At 44.6% G+C, this 23,466-nt stretch overlaps 1 protein-coding gene across 1 annotated transcript in view; it reads left to right on the top strand.

The window, feature by feature from the left end:
- LOC116971096 (beta-1,4-galactosyltransferase 1-like) overlaps positions 1 to 23,466 on the top strand; it is a 66,392-nt gene that overhangs the window by 14,157 nt on the left and 28,769 nt on the right. The window contains exons 3-4 of the mRNA XM_033017934.1: positions 7,624 to 7,946; positions 13,412 to 13,647. Of these exons, the coding sequence (XP_032873825.1) occupies positions 7,673 to 7,946; positions 13,412 to 13,647 (510 nt within the window). The 5' untranslated portion in view covers positions 7,624 to 7,672. The remainder of the gene's footprint in view (positions 1 to 7,623; positions 7,947 to 13,411; positions 13,648 to 23,466) is intronic.

The following is a 23,466-nucleotide window of genomic DNA, read 5'->3' as shown; positions in this document are numbered from 1 at the left end:
GCCCATATTACTGATAATTTGTCTGAATTCCTGCAATTATATTTCTTTCCGATCTAAACATCCCATGTTACTGACAAAGGAAATCTAGCCCTATTTGCTTTTGACATGTCTTCAATCTTGGATAGAGTTAACTTCCAACCATTTTTAGATTCAGATTAGTTTGCTGACATACACCAGGGTGCAATGAAATTCCTTGTTCACATGAAGTTCACAGAGTAAACAGTGTACATGGTAATGATAGATGCAACAATAAATTCAACGATGAATGTAAAACAGCGAAAAGGTGCAACTACTGTAATCTGAAGGAATGCAAAAATATACTATAGTGCAATAAAAGAATAATAAAATGTGGAAGAGTTAAAAGTATGTGGCAACGCTTCTGGGAAGATGTGTGAAAGAGGTAATTGGTTCGGGAGTCTTTGATAGCAGGAGATAGCGGGGATAAAAGCTGTTCTTAAACTGGATGTCCCGGCTTTCAAGTTCCTGTATCTTTTCCCAGAAGGTAGAAGAGAGAAAATTTGGATGGCCAGGATGGCAGGCATCCTTGACGATACGTCCAGCCTTCCTGATTCAACGGACGATGAAGACAGACTAGATGGAAGGAAATGACAAGCCTGTGATGGACTGGGGTGAAGTACCACTGCAGGTTCAGGCGGTCAAGAGCAAAGCAATTGCCAGCCAGGCTGAGATACATCCCGTCAGTCAGGGAAAATGGACTGTCGGACCGTCAGACTGCAGCCTACCGACAGGAGCCTGTTCCGAACACGGCCCCGAGCTACTGGTGTCAACGGGAGCCACCTCAAACCTCTTGTTTTCCTCAGAAAGTAAACAAACTTAAGTTTAAGAAGGAACTGCAGATGCTGGAAAATCGAAGGTAGACAAAAATGCTGGAGAAACTCAGCGGATGACGCAGCATATTATATGGAGTGAAGGAGATAGGCAACGTTTTGGGTCGAAACCCTTCTTCAGACATTTAAGTGCGTTCTTGATCACTACATCAATGTGAATGGACCAGGTAAGGTGCTGGTGCATGAAACTTCATTAATCTACTTCCACTGGAAACGACAGAGGCGGCATTCCAATCAGAGCATGGGTGTTGGCTGAGTGAGGAATGGAGGAATGCAGTGACAGATGAGATCAGGGTAATAGATTCATTTGGAAGGGAAAATCTGTAGAAGGCAATTATTTACAAAGTGAATTGAGTTCATGTAGATTTCAGGAAGGGTAGAGTCGACGGGAGCCTCCTCCGAACTCGGACCTGAGCCACGGACTACGGGGCCACGCGGGCGGTTGCCAAACCCTGATAGGCAGCCGGCCGCGGAACCCACCTGGACTGTAGGGCCGGTAGTAGTAGGACAAGGGGTACCCGGTGGGGGAGGCCGCCAAGATCCAGGATGGACCATCGGGACTATAACAAGTACTTTGTAAATTTGTTGGCTCCAGAAACCTGGTGACTGCGTACTTGTGCATTGGATGAAAAAACAAACAATTTCACTGTACCTGGGTACATATAACAATAAAGTATAATTGAATCATTGAGGACTGGGATGAACCAACAGGCCACCGAACCATCCTCTCACCAACTCGGGAGCGGTCCTTACCTATCGTCTATCTCATTGGAGACTATCTTTAATCAGACTTTATCTTGCACCAAGGTTATTCCCTTTATCATGTATCTACATTGTGGACGGCTTGATTGTAATCATGAAGTCTTTCCTCTGACTATCGAGCACGAAACAAAAAAGCTTTTCACTGCACATTAGTGCAGGTAACAATAAACTAAACTAAGAAGTCCTTCCCTTCCTGGGATACTGCTCCCACCTATCCCTCCTGGATTATACACCCAGTGTTCCTCCCCTGCATTCTGCCTCCACCTTTCCTTCCCTGGATTAGACCTCCCCCGCCCCCCCTCCCCACTACCCTGGATTACACCCGCTTCTCTGTATTCTCCCCTTCCCTTAGAATATGCCCCTCACTTCTCACCACTACCCTCGCCATATCCCACACTTCCAACTACATTCATATCCTGCCACTCTCTCCGACCTCATATCCCACCATTCCCTCTGCCCTCATATCCCACCACCTCCCACCCCTACCTTCATATCCCACTACCTCTTCCCTTCATATCCCAGCCCCCCTCACATCCCACCTCGCCCCTGCCCTCATATCCCACTATCCTCCCCCACTGCCTGTTACATATGCTACATATTCATTGTAGCAGTCCCAACCTCCTGCACTACTTTGCACTACTTTGTATCAGGCACACTCACCACACACACACACACTGTGATTAGGTATGTAAGCACTTTCAGTATCACTACGCCACACAGGCAAAGGAGCTGATTAAAGGAGTAAATTAAGGCAACTGAAACAACCTGAATTGTGTCGTTATTATCAGGAAATCAAACCCGAAGACACAACATGGTGGCAGCGGTGACTTTCGAGTAAAAACCCGCGCTATTGTGAATCGCTATTGTGAATTAGGAACAGCGGCTGCAGAGAAATTGATTTTTTTTGTGCACCCACCTAACAAACAAGATGGCGGCCTCCACAGCAGCAATGAGCCTCCACCCTACGATGAACTGGGACGCCGATGATGTGGTGGAGGCGTTCAAGAAATTCAAACAAAGAGCCAGCTGACATTCAAAAGCTTCCTGAAAGGAACTGCAGATGAAGAGAAGGTCAGTTATATTTACTATGGCTCGGGAGAAGGGTCTAGACATTTTTAACAGTTGGAGCTTAACAGAGCCCGACTGCAATAATCCGGAATAGTCCTTGAAAGGTTTGCGAACCATATGGAGCCCAAATCAAACCACAGAATCCATCGGTATGAGTTCCAAGGGCTAAGACAAGACCCACAAGAAACAACCGCCGACTTTTCCTGTCGAGACTAAGGAACGTGGCCAAGAAATGCAGATTTGGTGATGAAGATGACAGAATTGTCGACCAGCTAATATGGGGGTGTGCCCACCAAGAGGTCCAAAAGTCCCTAATAGGGAAAGACACCCTCAACCTAAAAGACGCCGTAGATGCTGCCAGAGCTTTCGAAGCCACAAGGAAACAAATGTCCTCCCTCTGCCTTCAAGTTGCTCATCTCAGAGCAGCACCAGAGTGAATATACGCTCTCTCTCAAAACGTGACCCTGGCTCCACCTTAAAGGCTCCAAAGCAGACATTTTCTAGGCATGCAACAACAAGCAAGCCAAGAAGCTGCTGGAACTGCGGTACAGAGCATGCATTTGATGATCGCAGGGAGTGCCCAGCATACGGGACTACCTGCAACTCCTGTGGGAGGCCTAACCACTGGAAGAAAGGTGTAGGTCAACAAAATCATACAGCACCAAGCCAAAGCAGCAATGGTCAAAGAACGATAGAAATACGAGAAGGAAACAAATACACGCACACGTCCAACAGGAAGAGGAGATAACCTCAGATACCTCTGAGGAAGAATTCCTTGCCGTTGGGACCATTGACGTCCACGAAATGGGAAACAACAAACCACATAGCAACAGAGATGAAGCATATACTATAATACACTACAGAAAAAAGTGGGAAAGAAAAGAACAACTTAATCTAAGGCTCAAAATGATACTGGAGCCCAGAGCAATATCTTACCAGTCAATCTTTACGGAAAGATATTCCCTGAACACATGACAAAAGATGGCAGCGTCAGGAAAGGAATCCTTAGAAGTAGCGATGTAGTACTAGCTGCATACGGAGGTTCCATAATCCCACAGCTAGGCAAAACAATCATAGCAGGAACATACAAAGGGAAAGAAGTGAAATGCCCCTTCTACATCACTAAATCGAAAGGACCTGCTATTCTCGGCCTGGACACGTGCCAAAGACTGAAGATTGTGTCAATCAACCATGAAATCAAGACAAACTCCTGCAGAATTGACAGAAACATACCCATCAAAACCGGCCGCCCATCAGGAACAAGAAGAATTGATGGACATGTACCCAGAGTGTTTTGACGATACCGTTGGTTGTTTTGAGGAATACGAATACCATATCACAGTAGACCCCAGTGTGAAACCAGTGATCCACCCACCCCGCCGTGTTCCCCTTGAACTGAAGAGAGGCTAAGGGAACAACTAAACGAAATGGAAGAAAGGGCATCATCACAGCAATAACTAAACCAACTGATTGGGTAATTCAATTGTTATCAAAGAAAAGCCAAACGGAAAACTAAGGATATGCCTTGATCCCAGGGATCTGAACAATGCATTGAAGCGCGACCATTATCCAACTCCAACCCTTGAAGAGATCACACCAGCACTGGCCGTTCCAAGGTGTTCAGCAAGCTGGATGCTAGCAATGGATATTGGAACATCAAAATAGACCGGAAGTCATCAATGCTCACCACTTTCAACACGCCATTTGGCAGATTCAGATTCAACAGGCTCCCATTCGGGCTGAAGGTGAGTCAAGATGTCTTCCAGCGGAAAATAGATGAAACATACAAAGGCTGTAAAGGGGCAATCGGATAGCAGATGATATCCAAGTATACGGCAGGGATGAAAACACGCATGATTACAACCTCCATGAGGCTATGGAAAAAACTCGAAGAGCCGGCATAAAGCTCAATGCAGACAAATGCATAATCAAAGAAAGGGAGTGCAAATTCTTTGGACTGATTTACTCTGCAGAAGGAGTGAAACCGGACCCTACAAAAGTGGATGCTATCAACCACATGGAGGAACCCAAAGACAAGAAACAGCTAAGAAGTTTCCTAGGGCTCATACATACATGGGAGTCTTCATACCTAAGCTTGCTAATCACACAGCAAATCTCCGTGAATTGATGAAAGACGACGCTGAATTTGATTGGTGTGCTTCACATAGCCAGATTTTGGGAAATTAAAACAACTCATCAGCAAAGAAACGATCCTGCAGTACTATGACAGACAGAAACCTGTAACACTCCAAGTTGATGCCTCCATGAGAGGAGTTGGAGCAGTACTGACACAAAATGGCCGACCTATTGCGTATGCATCCAAAGCACTCACTCCTACAGAATCAAGGTACGCAAACATAGAGAGAGAACTCTTAGCAGTAGTCTATGGCTGCGAGAAATTTCACACTTACCTAATGGAAGGTATTTCGACATCGAAACAGACCACCGCCCTCTAGAACAAATCGAAAAAAAAAAACCTCACCAAAGCACCAGCCAGACTACAGAGACTATTACTGAGGCTACAGAGCTACGACTACAACATCAGATACAAGCCAGGAAAAGACCTGCTGCTAGCTGACACGCCCTATCCAGACTATCAACACATGACAAACAAGAGATGGAAGGGCTGAGCATAAAGATCCACCACATTGTGAGTGTGACAAGCGTGAAGCTGGAACAGATCAAAGAGGAAACAGCCAGAGATGAAGAACTCCAGCTCCTCACCCAAATGGTAATACAAGGGGCCAGAAAGAGACAACAAGTTCAGCCTATCCTCCGCGAATACTGGACCATCCGTGATGATATTTCGTAGAGAATGGAGTCCTGATGGCCGGATCACGAATCATCATACCCAAGTCCATGAAAAAGAATCCTCGAAAAGATCCACCAGGGACACTTAGGAATGGAAAAGTGCAGACTCCGTGCTAAATCCGCTGTGTACTGGATAGGCATGTACAAGTACATAGAAAAGCTGGTATCTACATGCCACATATGCCAAAAATACAGGAATTCACAACAGAAGGAGAAATGACACCCAGTGATATCCCAAGCCGGCCATGGCAAACCATCGGAGCAGACCTGTTCACAGAGAACCAGCAATGGTATTTGATTATGGCTGCTACTACTACTCCAAATTCCCATTTGTGAGAAACATAAAGGACTTGAAAGCTAAAACAATTGTGTCAATTGTTAGAGGTTGTTTGCAGAGCAAGGAATACCTGAGCAGATCGTATGTGACAATGGAACCCATTCACATCTCGGGAATTCAGAGAGCTGGCCACCGAATACGGTTCAAAATCACAACATCTTCACCACATTACCCAAGGGCCATGGGTTTATTGAAAGGCAAGTACAGACAGCCAAGAAAACACTAATAAAATGCCGAGAGGCAAAGGAGGATCCAAACCTGGCACTTTTATCCTTACGGGCAACTCCACTAAAGGCTGACATGAAGTCTCCTGCAGAATGCTAAATGGCAGGAAATACAAACCACCCTGCCAAGCAAAATCCAACCCCCTATCGACCAAGAAGAAACAAGGGCAAAATTGGCAGCTGCCCAGGAGGAGGGGCTGAAACAATACAACAAAAATGCACAGTACTTGCCAGAACTATTTCAAGGCCAAAACGTACATGCTCAGGATCCAACAACAAAGAAATGACCCCAGCACAAATCACCAACAGGGCTGGAACCCAAATCATATATCATAGAGACAGAACCGGGCAGGCAGTTGAGACGAAACCAGAATTCACATCCGCCCGACACCTGAAATGTCAACACCTGCAACTTCAAAGACAACACCAGCAACTCCTAGGACACCACCCACAGCAGCAGCAACACCTGCCATTGATGACACACATTCTCACAAACTGCTACCTGTGAGTCATATAGTCAACCAGCACCAACCAATGGCCAGGAAACAACTCAACAAGTTACCAATACATCGAGTGCAACACTGCAGGCAACAACCAGATCTACTAGATCCAGGAGCAACATCTTACCCCCAGCGCGTTATTGCTAGCACTGGAAGGGACAAGTCACGCCAAGACATGACTCTTGACTGGCTACGCACTACCTGAAAGAAAACAAGCTGCCATTATATATTTTGTTGTGTAGTATAGTAGAAAGCAGAATGCCATGAATGTGGGCAGAATAATCCCACGGTATCTGCTACAGGATTGCCACCCTCGCTCTGGCAATCCTCTAGTGTCACTAATTTTTGTTCCTTTCTTTTGAGAAGGGGGGATGTTACATATGCTACATATTCATTGTAGCAGTCCCAACCTCCTGCACTACTTTGCACTACTTTGTATCAGGCACACTCACCACACACACACACACTGTGATTAGGTATGTAAGCACTTTCAGTATCACTACGCCACACAGGCAAAGGAGCTGATTAAAGGAGTAAATTAAGGCAACTGAAACAACCTGAATTGTGTCGTTATTATCAGGAAATCAAACCCGAAGACACAACACTGCCCTCATATCCTATTATCCCCCGCCCTTATATCTCACTATCCCGCCCCCATTTCCCACCTCCCACTCCTGCCCTGCTGTGAATGTAGAGGTTAAGGTGAGTGAAGCTGCAAATGATCTGGGTGCTGCTGTGCACACCATGGAAGGATGTGTGGGGCAGCAGCACGCACGGATCAGGAAACGTGGGGCGGAGCCACAGCAGATTGAATGTAATGCCCGCACACCCATAACACAATTAGGCAGCAGAATGCAGGGATGAAGGCTCTGTGTTTAAGAAGGAACTGCAGATGCTGGCAATCGAAGGTAGACAAAAGTGCTGGAGAAACTCAGCGGGTGCAGCAGCATCTATGGAGCGAAGGAAATAGGTAACGTTGGCTCTAATCTTTGCCCCCTCCTCCGGCGGGTGGGGCCTAGCGTTGCATTTCCGCTTCGCAGGCCAGGGGCGAGTCCGTTTCCCGGAGCTGTCAGTCGTCCGGGGCGACGAAGCAGCCAGGAAGGCCGAACGACCGAGCCAAGCATGATGAGGAGCTGTGCACCGAGCCGCGTCTTCCAGGTGTCGTGCGTGGCGCTGCTGGCGCTCAGCGCCCTCCACTTGACCGTCACCCTGCTCTACTACCTCGACATCCACGTCTACACGGCGCAGATGGTGCGCCGCATCGGCGGCCTCCTGGTATATCAGCCCACCGGTTCTCCCGCCTCCCCCAACTTCACCGCGGCCGCCCGCAACCGGACGCTGCCCACCGCCAGCCCGCTGCCGCTACAGCCCTGCCCGGAGACACCGCCCCGCCTCGGTATGTATGAGTGAGGACAAGGGGGCGCCTGGAGGAGAGGGAGGGCGGCGGATGACGTTGTTGTCTCAGGGAAACTCGTGCTATGGGATCGCTCTCTACTGTGTGGCTCTGCGTTCGTGTTTTAACCATTAACTTGTGCATCTATTTCCTCGAAACGTTAAAATGGATGGGCGTGCTGGCTGGACCCTCCCACGACGAGTCCTTCAAGGAAATACTGAGTAGACAGGCCTGTTTTTGGAAGTATTCTTAGATAACAATGTTTCCAGGGTTCGACTGGCTTGTTGCATGGAGGGCGATCCACGGAAGCGGTCTAAAGCAAGGGTTCGCATTCTCAGAATAAGAGGTGAACAATTTAGGACAGAAATGTAGATAATGTTCTTCATGCAGAGGGAGACGAATCTGTGGAATTCTATGCAGTGGAATGTCCATGTTATATATATGGCCATTGTGGAAATAAAGACATATTTTCACACCATTTAACATCTATTAGGTCATGTGGCAATTACATCACCTTAAATGGGGTGGATTTGAAACGGGTCAAAACTTTGAGTGGATGGAGTGCAACGGTAGTTTTGTAGTCCTCTAGACATTAAAACCTCATTGCTCCTCTTGTTGCCATAATCTATCAGCCAGGAGGCTGAATCTGGTTCCATAAAAACTAGGAACAACACCTGGTGTATGAATAAATCAGATGTCAGATGCATTTAGCAAATTAATGCCAAATGGTGTAAACCGTTTTATAACATACATAGGGCTAGGTGATTCTGAAAGCACCACATTGAATCAGATCATTGGGAGATAGCTGATTTCAATAATATAAGTCAGTCTGGTGAAAGTATTTTGGGAGCGACTGCTAGAGGAAAAATAACTTCCAATCAGAGAGGGGCATCTAAAGACAAGGTAGTAAAAGTTCAAAGTCAGCATATCTCTGTATGGGCAAGAAGCAAAGGTACGTTTAGACCTTGGTTAACAAAGAATATTGAAGGTTTGATCAGAAATAAGAAGGAAGCAATTGTTAAGTATGGGCCGCAGATAGACACAAAATGCTGGAGTAACTTAGCGGGACAGACAGCACCTCTGAATAGATGGAATGGGTGACGTTTTGTGTCAAGATCGTTCTTCAGACTGAGTCGGGGAGAGGGAGACAGAGATAAGGACAGGTAACGTAAAAATGATACATCAAAAGAGTTCAAAAAGGAAAATGTAGAATAGACCGTTGTTAGCTAGGAGAAGGTGACAAAGCAAACAGATAATTTAATCGGGAACAGAACTAGGAAGGGGAGGGATAGAGCGAGAGGGGCTACTTGAAAATAATTTGCTTGGGCAGCTTGCACCCCAGCAGTATGAGTGTTAACTTCTTTAACTGAGTGGGGAATGAGCAGCTCGCAGAAATGCTGGAGGCATGTATAAATATGGTGTTTTGACCGGTACGGATAGGAAAGGAGCAGCGGGATAGTGGTCTAACGAAGGCAAATGGAATTAACTAGGGCATCATGATTAGCACGGCCAAATTCCACAGAAGGGCTGTTTCTATGCTGCATGACTGTATGACTCACTCGATGTCCCTATGTGTTTTAGAAGCAATTGCACCTCCAACCAAGATGTTGCAGTGTAGCTACAGTATTGGTGACTACCTGGCAAAGTGGAAAAATACACAAGAACATTTTCTTTAACTGTCTTGTGGCCTATGCTTGATCATCAGCATTTAAGTCGGTCACATAGAAATAATTTGCACACCCAAGTCAAATTTAAATTTGCTTGGTTACAGCCATGGTTCAAACACAAAATATTGGCAAAAAAGTGCTGCTTGTGCATGCATGCAAGTTAATGATATACAAATGGGTGCCATTGTTTTTAATTAACTGGTGCTGAGTTTGCAGGAAATGCCAACTTTTGATGCTGAAAATTTGTGCATTAAAAGGAGAAGAAAATTTAGGCTTATCTGATTTTTTTAAATGATAAAATCATCAATCAGCACTCATTGTTTACTTTCCAGTTGAATTAATTGTCACTTGGTTGGAGTGCCTGTAGATATCTGGTTCCAAGAATCTAACGTTTGATTACACTTCTCCCACCCAACCACAGGGAAAATTGAAACTAAGAAACTGCCATGTAGAATTAGACACAAAGAGTTAGTTTTGGCTGAATTGTACCTTGATTCCTATTTAGAGTCATAGGGACTTGCCTATTTAGAGGCATGGAAACAACTTTGACCCAGCTTGTCTGCCGACAAATATGCCCTATCTACGCTGGTTCCATTTATTCACATTTGGCCGATATCCCTCTAAACCTTTCCTATTACTATACGTGTCCAAGTGTTTTTTAAATGTACTCCAGGTTTCACCATTTGTACTGCCTCAAAAATTAATCTTGAAAATTTCAATGAGCTCAGTACCCAAAATTTTTGTACTGGTGAATTACTGGTTTCTGCTATCGTTTGGATGAAAAGTTAATTCCCGATTTTATATTGTCTAGCTCTTCATTTTGTGTATCCCTAGGCTTTTTGAACATCTTGAATGCTGTTAGTGGGCGGCACTGGCGCTGCAGTAAAGTTGCACCCTTACAGTGCCAGAGTCAGGATGTCATCCACGATTATGTCGCAAGGGTAGCCAGTAAAGAGTTGTTCCATAGTACGTTGGTACGTTTGGTATTGTTGATACTGAGCATTGTCATGGGATCACTGTTTTTAGACGGTGAGTTTGGAATACATGAATGTATGTTTTGGCTGTCTTCTTGCAGGTGTTGGGGTTGTGACTCTGCTGGAACTGCTGTTTCAGTCAGTGCCTCATGGGAAAATGGGGGCTCGAGCGCATAGAGAGATTGTTGTGGCTGGGCCCTGTTACCACGATTGCGGCAATACCAAATAAAGTGATTTTTCTTTTTACAGTAGTGGCAGGTTTTGCCATAAGCGAGGCATTGCTCATGAAATTTTGGGTGTGAGCCGCCACAATTACTGCAGTTATGAACCAGTGGGTCGGTTACCCTCCCTGGGGCTGTAGGTGGTTGTCGAGGGCTTGTTAACGGTTGTCGTGGGGACCTATAGAAAGCATGGACATCGTAGGCAGAGTGAGGTCCCAGTCCCCGGGATTTGATATGGGTGTCAGTGAACTTTGCAACCCGGCAGGTGCGCTCAGCTTTAGCCAGTGTGAGTTCCTCATCCCGGAGTAGTTCATTTCTCATCTTGTCATTCAGGATGCCATATACGAGTACCGCAGATTAGTACGTCATCTTGCAGCGATGCTCTTCAGGTCACTGATGTAGGATTCGACCATCTCGCCCTCGTGTTGGCTAAGGGAAAATAATTTGTGGCGCTCCATGATAACGTTAGTGCGAAGTTGACAGGTCACGGAACTTTCGGAGGAGGCAGGTGGGGTCCCTGATAGACTGCTGGGGTCACAACCTGGGTTACCGCATCGGTATGTTCTGGGGCGTAATTGAAATCCTGTGCCCGCAGGGCAGCCTATGTGCCTGCTACGTTGAGGAGAGTTGATGCAACACTGTGGGGAGCAGCTCCCGGGTGGGCGGCATCAATGAAAATTCCAAATTCCTCCTCAAAGATTTGGCAAGTTCACCGTCGAATATCAGAGGATCAGGTTTACGAAATGATCCGGCCATGGTCCATTGAAAAAAATATAGTCACCAAAATAAATAAATAAATAAATTCAGGCAAAAGAGTTGGAAATGTGGCACAAAGATACTGACACCATGTTTGTGAATGATCCACGACAACATACGTGGTGAAACATTAGCCTTTATTCCATAAGTAATACAGAACATTCAAACTGCCAGCCATGCATTCCCAGCTTGGCGTGGCTTCTGAGAGCTCCCTGTCCTTGTTAGTGTAGTACTGTAATACCATGTAATGGGTGGCATGCATATATGTGTAGTGGGGATTATAAATGGAATGGATTAATAAGGGTTAATCTACAGTCACCCAACGCAGCAAGTGAGGCCATGTCCTGCTGCCAGCGGCAGTTGGAATTTAAGGATTTGCGGGAAGCACCTGACTGGTGGCAGGAGAGAGATGTTCAGACGGAGAGCACTGCCAGAGGTGAGCGGGCCCGCAGATGGCGCTGAGGTGGCAGCCGGTTCCGCTGTCTGGTCCCTGCTGGCATGATCCCCGACCCCCTCCTTCACAACGCTCCTGCCCGTGCTGACCCAGGCCAGACTCCCCACACTCTGCGAAAGGAACTCTTTCCCCCCCCCCCCCCCCCCCCCCCCCCCGGCGGCGCTGTCCTTTTACAGCCGCTTCCCTCTTTACAGCCGCTTCCCATCAGCTGCCAGCAATGAGGGATAGATTTGGCCATCCCTCAGATTTGGCCAACCATCAAGAACGATGTTGCTGAACTGAGGGATAGCCAAGTCTATCTGTCTTGGCTGACAACCTAACCTTCGGCCTCCAAGACACAGGTAAATGTTTGTGCCTTATTTTTGGGTAAAAAAATAGCGTCTTCATTGCTGGGAAATACGATAATTCAAACTAGTAATCTGTGTACACTGACACCTAAATTGTTTTTTACTTCCACAACTCGTAGCTTTTCATCATAAAATAAATATTCTTCAGTTTAGTTTTAGCGATACAGAGTGGAAATGGGGCCCTTTGGCCCACCAAGTCCACACCGACCAGCGAGCACCCATACACTAGTTTTATCCTGCACACTAGAGGTCATTTAAAGGAGCCAATTCACCTGCAAAGCTGCACGTGGGAAGAAACCTGCACACCCAGAGAAAACTGACGCGGTCACAGGGAGTATGTACAAATTCCGTACGGACAGCAACGTAGATAGGATCGAGCCTGGGTCTCTGGCGCTGTAAGGCAGCAACTCTACAGCTGTGCTAATATGCCGCCCCATTTCTGGTTTACCTTGTATTCCAAACAGATGGGACTGCATTTCCTAATGTTTCTCATTATTTTCTCCACTGGCATCGTCTGTCCTTTGCTCTCATGCAAATTCTATTGCATAATTCTCAAGGCACATTAATCACAGAAGATGTTTGATTACCTGCTTAATATTTCAGTGCTCCACTGAGTATTATTAGTGACATGTTTCTTTTGGCATTTGCACTCGGGGATCTGGAGTTACCCCCTTACTGAAAACCATGCCAAAAACTAAGTTATTAGTCCCTGCTAAGTAACCTGACCTCTACCTATGCCATAGTGCAGGTTTAGTTGGACATTTTGTTTTTTGTTCCAACTCCAGATTGTTATTCAGTGAACCTTATAGTGCACCTGTGTCAGTCTGGTGACTATGTTTGGCAATGCTCTAAAAACCTATTTGAGTCTGTCTAATGCTCTAATTGTCTAACTGTCAAATTGTATAATATCAATGAGGTACACATGACAGCAGAAATTGGTATGGGATCAACACCTCCAGGAAAAGGGATGGTTATTTTCAGCCTGTTTATGTATAAATCTATGTGTACGTTTTTTAACTGACTCGTTTATTTCTTGCTCTCTTTTGTAGTGGGCCCCTCAAGAATAGAATTTTCTCAGTCCATTAATCTGGAAGATGTGAGACAGAATAATTTGTTAGTGCGTGAAGGAGGCCGATATACTCCCTCAGAATGTACAGCTCTTCAGAAGGTTGCAGTAATCATTCCTTTTCGTGACCGTGATGAACATTTGAAATATTGGTTGTATTATTTGCATCCACTTCTGCAGCGACAGCAGCTCGATTATGGCGTGTATGTCATTAACCAGGTAAGACATTGTTATTGTAATATATACAAGGTCTTCACTAAATTCAAAATTAATCTCATTTTCTTGATTGATTTGGATGGCATGTGCCTTGTTTTGGTTTCATTTGCCTGAGAAAGGTGAGCCCAGAAAATTTCCTGGAAGACACTCTAAATTTGGCACACATAAAGCTTACTATTTTGTAGTACACTGCTCCGAATTGTATTCAGTGGTCTAGGACAATAATTATTGCCATTGGTTTATTGCTTGAAATTGTACGTAAGCATAGGCACGGGCACAAAGCGGATGACAAAATATTTAGTTCGGTAATATTGTCACTTCATGATTTAAAAAAAAAAATCTGAAGAAGAAACTTTCACTTGATAGATTAATTTAGCGGATTATTCGCCAGACTGCAGAAAAAAATTAACTTGTTTACCGGTGGCCTATTTTACAGCAATATAAACCAGTAAGCTGCTCAGTCAAATCTCCTCAAAGAACAGGAATAAAACAGGGTTGACTGGGATTTTGTTCCAGTAGTTGTTTTTGTGCGGTTGGTTACTGGAGAACAAAAATGTTCCAAAATTATTTGTGATTCGAAGTATTTTGCTTGACTGGTTTCTTTTTAATAGTGTGTAATATTCATTATTTGTAGAAGATGAGAACGTGGACAAAAAAAAGTTATCCGTCTAGATTCCTCCACACAGCTAAGTAAGTCTTAAACAATAAAAAAATAATCTATAATCAGGTAGCAGATCTACAGACCCGTGGCCCCTAGACCCATTACCTCTAGCCCTGGAACCCATTTGGATTATATTATTTGTAGAAAATGCGGAAATGCAGTTTTAAATAAAGTTTTTAAGAAATCCCACTTTTTAAGAAAGGCGGGAGAGAGAAAACAGGGAATTATAGACCAGTTAGCCTGACATCGGTGGTGGGGAAGATGCTGGAGGCAATTGTAAAAGATGAAATAGCGGCACATTTGGATAGCAGTAACAGGATCGGTCTGAGTCAGCATGGATTTACGAAGGAGAAATCATGTTCGACTAATCTTCTGAATTTTTTTTTTAGGAAAATGGACAAGGGAGAGCCAGTGGATGTAGTGCACCTGGACTTTCAGAAAGCATTTGATATGGTCCCACATAGGAGATTAGTGGGCAAAATTAGGGCACATGGTATTGGGGATAGGGTACTGACATGGATAGAAAATTGGTTGGCAGACAAAACAAAGAGTAGGAATTAACGGGTCCCTTTCAGAATGGCAGGCAGTGACTAGTGGGGTACCGCAAGGCTTGGTGCTGGGACCGCAGCTATTTACAATATACATCAATGATTTAGATGAAGGGATTCAAGGTAACATTAGCAAATTTGCAGATGACACAAAGCTGGGTGCCAGTGTGAACTGTGACGAGGATGCTACGAGGATGCAGGGTGACTTGGACTGGTTGGGTGAGTGGGCGGATGCATGGCAGATGCAGTTTAATGTGGATAAATGTGAGGTTATCCACATTGGTGGCAAAAACAGAAATTGTGTCAGGTTGGAAAAAGGGGAAGTACAAAGAGATCTGGGCTCCTTGTTCATCACTCACTGATAGTAAGCATGCAGGTACAGCAGGCAGTGAAGAAAGCTAATGGCATGTTGGCCTTCATAACAAGAGGAGTTGAGTTGAGAGGAAAAGAGGTCCTTCTGCAGTTGTCCAGGGCCCTTGTGAGACCACACCTGGAGTATTGTGTGCAGTTTTGGTCTCCAAATTTGAGGAAGGGCTTTCTTGCTATTGAGGGATTGCAGCGTAGGTTCACAAGGTTAGTTCCCAGGATAGCGGGACTGTCATATGTTGATAGAATGGAGCGGCTGGGCTGGTATACTATAGAATTTAGGATGAGGGGGGGTCTTATTGAAACATAAGGATTATTAAGGGTTTTGACACGCTAGAGGCAGGAAACATGTTCCCGGTGTTGGGGGAGTCCAGCACCAGGGGCCACAGTTTAAGAGTAAGGGGTAGATCATTTAAAACGGAGATGAGGAAAAACTTTTTCACTCAGAGTTGTGAATCTGTGGAATTCTCTGCATCAGAAGGCAGTGGAGGCCAATTCTCTGGATGCTTTCAAGAGAGAGTTAGTTAGAGCTCCTAAAGATAATGCAGTCAGGGGATATGGTGAGAAGGCAGGAACAAGGCACTGAATGTGGATGATCACAGTGAATGGCGGTGCTGGCTCAAATGGCCTACTCCTGCACCTATTGTCTATTGTCTTCATTTTTACTTTATTTTGTGATCATGAAATCTTCAATGTGATTATTAACAGATGCAAGTTATTATTGTAACCAGGAACAAGTGTGTTCCAATATGCAAAAGTTGTCATTTTGAACTGATAATTGATCCATGCAACAATGTATCTAATCATACTATAATGTTAACATAAGCTAATTTTGAAAATAATAAGATGCTTCCAATGTTGTTGTAGGTTCCCCCTTGGCCAAAAGTCAGGGCTAAATAATGCAAAATATAATTGCTGTTTATTTCAAGATGTTACAAGTTCTGTGGTTGGTTGGTTTTTAAATTGGTATTTAACTTCCTTCTAAAATTAAATCTCTGTGTACATAGTGCAGCTAAAATGAACCTACCCTGCAGATAGACGGTAACTTCCTCCTTATGCAAATTATGTTTTTTGGAAGAATTTTGTTACTGTACTACTGCTGTTGGGGCCAAATCATTTTGTCGATTGTCATGTGAAAAAGACAAGTAGCTTTGTTTTGCAAGTTTGATGCCCTTTTCTATGACTTCACCACCATTATTGCAATTTGTCTTGGGTTTGGCACCGTTTACCTCACTTTTTTTGCCAAGTCAACATTAGTCTTGGCTTGCAAGTCTGTGCCCTGAATTCCTTCCCAGCAGGGAAGCACGTGATCCCATATTAGTTCTCATTTTCCCTATATCATTTTTGTTCGTGAAAATCAATTGAATACCTGTGAGTAGATTATGTCTCTTATAACCTGAAACCTTTTTGTCTAGCTCTTGTGTTAGGCAGCTTTAATGTCACACAGTTTAGATATTGATGTTATTAGCTTTAAACTGATAATACTCTTGCTTCCTGTCTCTCTTGAAGTCAAACCATTAGCAAGATGTATAAAGTAAGATTATTTGCAAATATATCAATTGAAAAGTAGAAGTGATGCAATGATAACTTCAGTATTTTTGAGATGTTATCTAAGCATGGCACAGTTCGACAATGCCTCTATGCTTTCAGTTCTTGATGCATCGAGCAAAGTCTATTTCCACAATAGCCGGATACTATCCAGAAAGTGTTTGCAGTTGCAAGTAGAAAGTAGTTGATGAGTTGGATGAAGTCAAGGAGAGTGGATACTGGAAGGAGGAGAAAGAGTGCATGATGGTATTGCTGTGGTCCAATTCCCTTACTGTTTTGCAACTCATTTTATCTTATTATTACTCTAAGGAGCAATCAATAGTCTTAATTATCCTGCCAGGCCATCTTCAAGATATGGAAGGAAACCTGAGTACCTAGAGGAAATCTATGTGTCTTTCTGACCTTGCGCACTGTCATTGTGGAGTTTCCTCCAGATACTCTGATTTCTTCCACCCAAAAATGTCCTGGTTGGGTAATTGTATGGTTAAAGGGCCTGTGGTTGTATGGTTAAAGGACTGCAGAGTGTCAGTGACTAACGCCCGTAAAACCGTCAAGTTGTACGACATACACGCTGACGTATGCTGCCATGCGGGTGACACCCAGTTAGGGTTGAGGCTGTAAAATATTCTTCCTTCAATGCATGGATTTTAAACATTTATATATTAAATTGAATACAATAAAATCAATTGTGCAAATGAAAAGATGTCTGACTCGTGCGGTTTTATTTATGGATGTATAAGTCCGCTTCCAGATCCGATCACCAGGGATGGATTCAGTGAATGGAGACTGAACTCCCCTCCCCTCTTGCTCCCTCCTGACCCATCCCTCCATCTCCACTCCCCCCCCTACCCTTCTCCCCTCCCCTTTCTTCCACCCCCTTCTTCCCTTCCTCCCTCTCCACTCCCCCCTACCATTCCCCCTCTTCCTCCCTTCTCGCCACTTCAATCTTCTCCTCCTTATCCGCTACCCCCTTCCCTCACATCGCTTTTTCCCCCTCTACCTCCCTTCTCCCATTCTCCAAACCCCCCCACCCCCATTTGTGGACCCAGCCTGCCATCAGCGATTTCCCCACACACGCTAGGTACTGTTTATACAAACCTGTGCGCCTTTGGCGTGCAGGAGGAAGCCCAAACCGTAACCGTAACCCTAACTCTAGGTTGATACGCTTGGTATAAGTATAAATTGTCCCTAGCGTGTGTGGGATAGTGTGCGGGGGATCGCTGGTCAGTGCGGACTCAGCGGGGCCGAAGGGCACTGTATTTCTCAACTAAATGTGACACGGGGGGCCCCAGGAGTTGGACTCGAACCCGCAATGTTCTGCCTGCTGCTCATGGGAACTAAACTGTTGGCCACGAGTTGTCCCAGAGGCAGATCTCTCTTCCAATGGTCTCTCTAAACCCCCAGAGGCAGCGGGCTTTTCAACTGGGTGCAGGCAATTTTGCCAATGTACCAGTACCACCCACCTGCTCCGGCCACTGGGTCTAAATACCCACCCACCCATTTTGAAGCAAGGCGCGGGGGAGTGGGGGGGTGTTGTTCCCAAAGTTTGCATTTATCCCATAGTCAATGTTACTAAAACAGATGATGTGCCCTTTGTGCAGTACTATAGTGGGATCTAGCTGGGTCCACAAATGGGGGGCGTCGGGGAAAGAGGGGGGCGGGGGAGTTTGGTGAATGGGAGAAGGGCGGGAGAGGGAGAGAAGGGGATGTGAGGGGAGGGGGTAATGGATAAGGGGGAGAAGAGTGGAGCGAGAGAAGGGAGGAGGGGGGTCGCCCCCCATTTGTGGACCCAGCCTGTGACAGCTAGATCCCACTAACAACTCGTGGCCAACAGTTTAGTTCCAATTAGGAGCAGGCAGAAGCTAGGGTTAGGGCTCGGATTAGGGTTCGGGTTAGGGCTAGGGTTTGGGTTTCCTTCCGCACTCCAATGGGGCACAGGTTTGTATAAATTGCCTGCAGCGTGTGTGGGATAGTGTGCGGGGGTTTGCTGGTCGCAGGCTGGGTCCACAAATGGGGGGGCGTCGGGGAAAGTGGGGGATGGAGAGGGAGAAGGGGATGTGAGGGGATGGGGGGTAGTGGATAAAGGGGAGAAGTGTGGAACAGCGAGAAGGGGGGAAGGGGAGCGGGGAGGGGTTGAAGGGTAGGGGGGAGTGTAGAAGGAGGGATGGGGAAGGGGAGAGGGGAGTTCAGTCTACACTCACTGAATCCATCCCTGTGAAAAAGACGGTGAAGGGATCTGGAAGCGGACCAATACATCTATAAATAAAACTGGACGACTCGGACATCTTTTCATTTGCACAATTGATTTTATTGTATTAATTTAAATATATTATTGTTTAAAATCCTTGCATTGAAGGAAGAATATTTTGCAGCCCATCTGTAGCCCCTAACCGGGCGTCACCCACAGGACAGCATACGTCAGCGTGTGACAGGGCGCACGACATGATGAGACACCCAAATGTCGCCCCAGGATTTTGAACATTCCAAAATCGTGGGGTGACAGGGAAGCACCGCGCGTCACTGCATGCCTCACTCTGCGTCACGACGCGCCAACCTATTTTTAGGCTGTCGCGTAAATGATGTGCAAATGGCGCCCAAGTGGGACAGGCCCTAAGGATGTATTCCCAGTCTCCCAATCTACCTCTTTACAGGCCTTAAAGATATTTTTTTTAAATCTGCTCTCTTTCTATAGGTATAACACTATATTCTGTACTATGTTTCCTTTTTCTTTTTGCGCTACCTATTGTACTCTTGTATGATTTGATTGTATAATTTATTTGGATAGCATGTTTTTTCACTATCTTTGCACACATGACCATAAAGAACTATAATTAGTTACCCTTATAATTGCCCTTAATGGAGAATTATTTTTCAAAATTATTTACCATTGATAGATATTCACAAGAGAATAGGTTGCAGAACAACAGGAGGATTGGACTAAAGCAGTAGGCCGTGCTCTGCAATAGTGCATTGAAGATGTGGAGATTTTAGATGTATAGAAGTATAGAAAAATAGAAGCAGAAATGAGTCATTTGGCCCTCAAATTTAATATGATTATTATTGATGATCCTGTATCCCAAATACCTGCTGTTTGTTCACAACCCTTGACACCTTTTGTGTCTAGAAATCTATATTATACCTTAAATATATTCTGCAACATGTCCTCTAGGCTTCCTGTAGTAGTGAATCCCATAGGTTCACTACTCTTTGTGTAAAATAGTTCTACATGTCTTAGCCCATGTCTTGACAATGTGATCCCTGGTTCTAGAACCCTGGTCAGGAGAAACTTGTTCCCTACATTCAGTCTATTGAGTCTTGTCCGAATACTGTACATTTCCACGAGATCCCTTATTCTTCTAAATCCTAGTAAAGACAAGCTTCATTGGCCTTGCCTTATCACATGACAATCTAGTTATCCCCAGACTCTTTTTGCAAGTTTTCAGTTTAGGCTGCTTGTTTGTGAGTTCTGCCCTTATAAAATCTCAAGTTTTAACCTGTTATATGTTGATGCACAATATTTTATGTACGTGACGTCAGACTGGTTCCCCTGATGGAATAATGCCTGCAAGGTGAAAAGCTGCCTCTTCAATGTCTCTTTATACAACTTTAGTATTGTATTGTTTGCTATATTGTTAGGTTCAATAAGAGCATTAAGGCTCGGCCAGAGGCATGGAATTGAGATTTTCTTTGATTTTCCATGGTGCATAGGGGCATCTATAAAAGCATCATGTGTTTTATGCCATATATGGAAGTAATATATTGATCTCGGTTGCAATCATGTATTGTCTTTCTGCTGGCTGGTTAGCATGCAACAAAAGCTTTTTGCTGTGCTTCGGTACAGTGACAATAAACTAAACTGATAAATTGAAAAGAAAATGAAAATTTTGTGTGAAAGAAAAGACTGAGCATCCTCATGAAAACCACCAATTAATATAAAAGAGTGAAATGAAATTCGGGGAGATTGTATATCAGAACATTCCTAATGAGAAACTAAAAAGGTTGGGCTAGAATCTTCTAGCCAGCTGTATGGTATGAGCAGATTTTGAGGATTTGGATCAATGATGGAGAAAGAACACTTCTAGTTAAAGTTACAAAGGTTATATTTGTTAAAGTATTAAATAAAACATCAATAAAGCAACAGGTCTTATGCTCCCCTATTCCATTGAGGAGTCCTGCGTGACTGGAGCAATACTTGGTGGTCCTGACACGATTTGTGAATCTGGCATGAGGAGAAATCCTATGAGCTTGCTCACAACATTAGTTTGTGTAATGACTAAGAATGTGCTTAATTTCTAATCTCAAAACAAGTCAGCTATGTCTTAAACCACTTCAACCTCAATATTGAAAACAAGAATTATTAATTACACCAGGTGCCAAACTGGTGTCATAAATAACTTGTTTGGAATCTGGCCCAGCAAGTGCTGTCAAAGTGAAGTTGACAGTTGATAATAAAGGAGTTATCATCCTCCCACAATTGGTGTTTGCAATTGGAGGGAATCCTTGATATAATGTTATGCCATTATTTAAGAAGTGGTGCAAACAAAACCTTGGGAACAATAGACCAGTTATTGTGACATCTATGGCAGGTGATTGGAGGCGATAATGAGGGATACAATATGCACGCATTTGGCCTTGTGTGTGAGAGATCATGTCTTACAAATTTGATTAAGGTCTTTGAAGACGTCGAGACATCAGGAAGGTAGACATACTCGATGTGAACTGCAGCGAGACCTTTGATAAGTTTCTGCTTCGTAAGCTGCTCTGGCAGGTTAGATCCTGAACAATCCAGGAACAGCTTGCTAAGTGAAAACATAATTGGCTGCATGAGGAAGTGGAGGATGAAGATGGGAAATGTTAATATTCGGTCTGGAAATCCATGGCCGTGGTGTCAGTGCTGGGCCCATTTTTGTTTGTCATCTATATCGATGATTTGGATGAGAATGTATAGATCATGATGAATAAGTTTGCAGATGACATTAAAATAGGCGGTATCCTAGACAGTGAAGAAAGATATCAAGAAATGCAGGATCTTGATCGACTGGGAAAATGGGCCAAGGAATGAATAAGGAATTCGTATCAGATAAGTATGAGGTGTTGCATTTTGCATTTGTGAAATCAAATCTGGGCAGAATTTTCACAATGAATGGTAGGCCAGTAGGGAATATTGTGGAGCAGAGGGTCTGAGGAGTACAAGTACATAATTCCTGAAAGCGGTGTCACAGGCAGACTGGGTGGTGAAGAAAGCTTCCGGCACTGGGCCTTTATCAGCAAGGGCAATGAGTATTGAAGTTGGGACATTATATTGTAGTTGTAGAAAATGTTAGTGAGGCTGCACTTTGAATATTGTGTTCAATTTTGGTCAACTAGCTACAGTAAATATGTATTAATCTGGAAATAGAGCACAACAATGTTATCGGGATGTAGAATCAGAGTTTTATACAACATGGAAACAGGTCATTAGGACCAAGCTAGCAGTTTGGGCCAGTCCCATTTGCCCAAATTTGGCCCATATCCCTCTGAGCCTTATCTATCCATATATCTGCCAAATTATCTCTTGAAAGTTGTTCACAGGTGGAAAGCAAACAAGGAAAACACCAGAAAGTTCTTCATCCTCAAATGTATTCGGACAGTCAGAATGGATTGTGCCAACTACAAAAACTCTTGCAGCAATTTTTTCTCTGCAGTTGAAGGGGGATGATGTGAGGGAGAAACTCCATGAGGTGAAGTGTTGGCAAACCTCATCCTTAACAGGAGATAAAACCGATTTCTTCTAAAAGCAAGAATATTTAGTATTAGGAATGTGGACTGCAAGTCTGGTGACTGGGGAATGAATGAATGAATGAATGAATAAGTTTATTGGCCAAGCATTCACATACAAGGAATTTGCCTTGGTGCTCTGCCAGCAAGTGACAACATGACATGTAGTGAGTTAGGAATGACACGTAAAACATTAAACATAAAAAATAAAATATTATCGATTAAACATGTGAATTAAATAACATACCAGAGCAAAAGGAGGCTACAGACTTTTGGTTATTGAGTAGAGCTACTACTCGTGGAAAAACCTTCTATGTCTGGCTGTGGCAGCTTTGACAGTCCAGAGTTGCCTTCCAGAGGGAAGTGATTCAAAGAGTTTGTGGCCAGGGTGAGAGGGGTCAGAGATGATCTTACCCGCTTGCTTCCTGGCCCTTGCGTTGTACAGTTCGTCAATGGAGGGAAGGTTGCAGCCAATAACCTTCTCAGCTGAGCGGACAATTCGCTGCAGCCTCTGGATGTCGTTCTTGGTGGCTGAAGGCGAGGACAGACTCTACGATGGCCGTGTAGAATTGGACCATCATTGCCTGTGGCAGATTGTGCTTCCTCAGTTGCCGCAGGAAGTACATCTGTTGTGCCGTTTTGACTGCGGAGTCGATGGTGGTCCCCCATTTAAGGACCTTGGAGATGATGGTTCCCAGGAACTTAAAAGACTCCACAGATGTGACTGTGGTGTTGCTGATGGTGAGTGGGGTGAGAGCAGGGGGAGCTCTCCTAAAGTCATCAATCAATTCCACTGTCTTAAGAGCGTTGAGCTCCAGGTTCTTGCGATGGCACCAGGATGCTAACTGTGTCACTTCCTCTCTGTAGGCAGATTCCTCCCCATGCTGGATCAGTCCAATTAGGGTTGTGTTGTCCGCAAACTTGAGAAGCTTGATCAAGGGG

This window comes from Amblyraja radiata, chromosome 3 (genome assembly GCF_010909765.2).
Source record: "Amblyraja radiata isolate CabotCenter1 chromosome 3, sAmbRad1.1.pri, whole genome shotgun sequence".
Lineage (NCBI taxonomy): Eukaryota > Metazoa > Chordata > Chondrichthyes > Rajiformes > Rajidae > Amblyraja > Amblyraja radiata.
The sequence above is the reverse complement of the archived record's forward strand: the minus strand, read 5'-3'. Positions and strand labels throughout refer to the sequence as shown.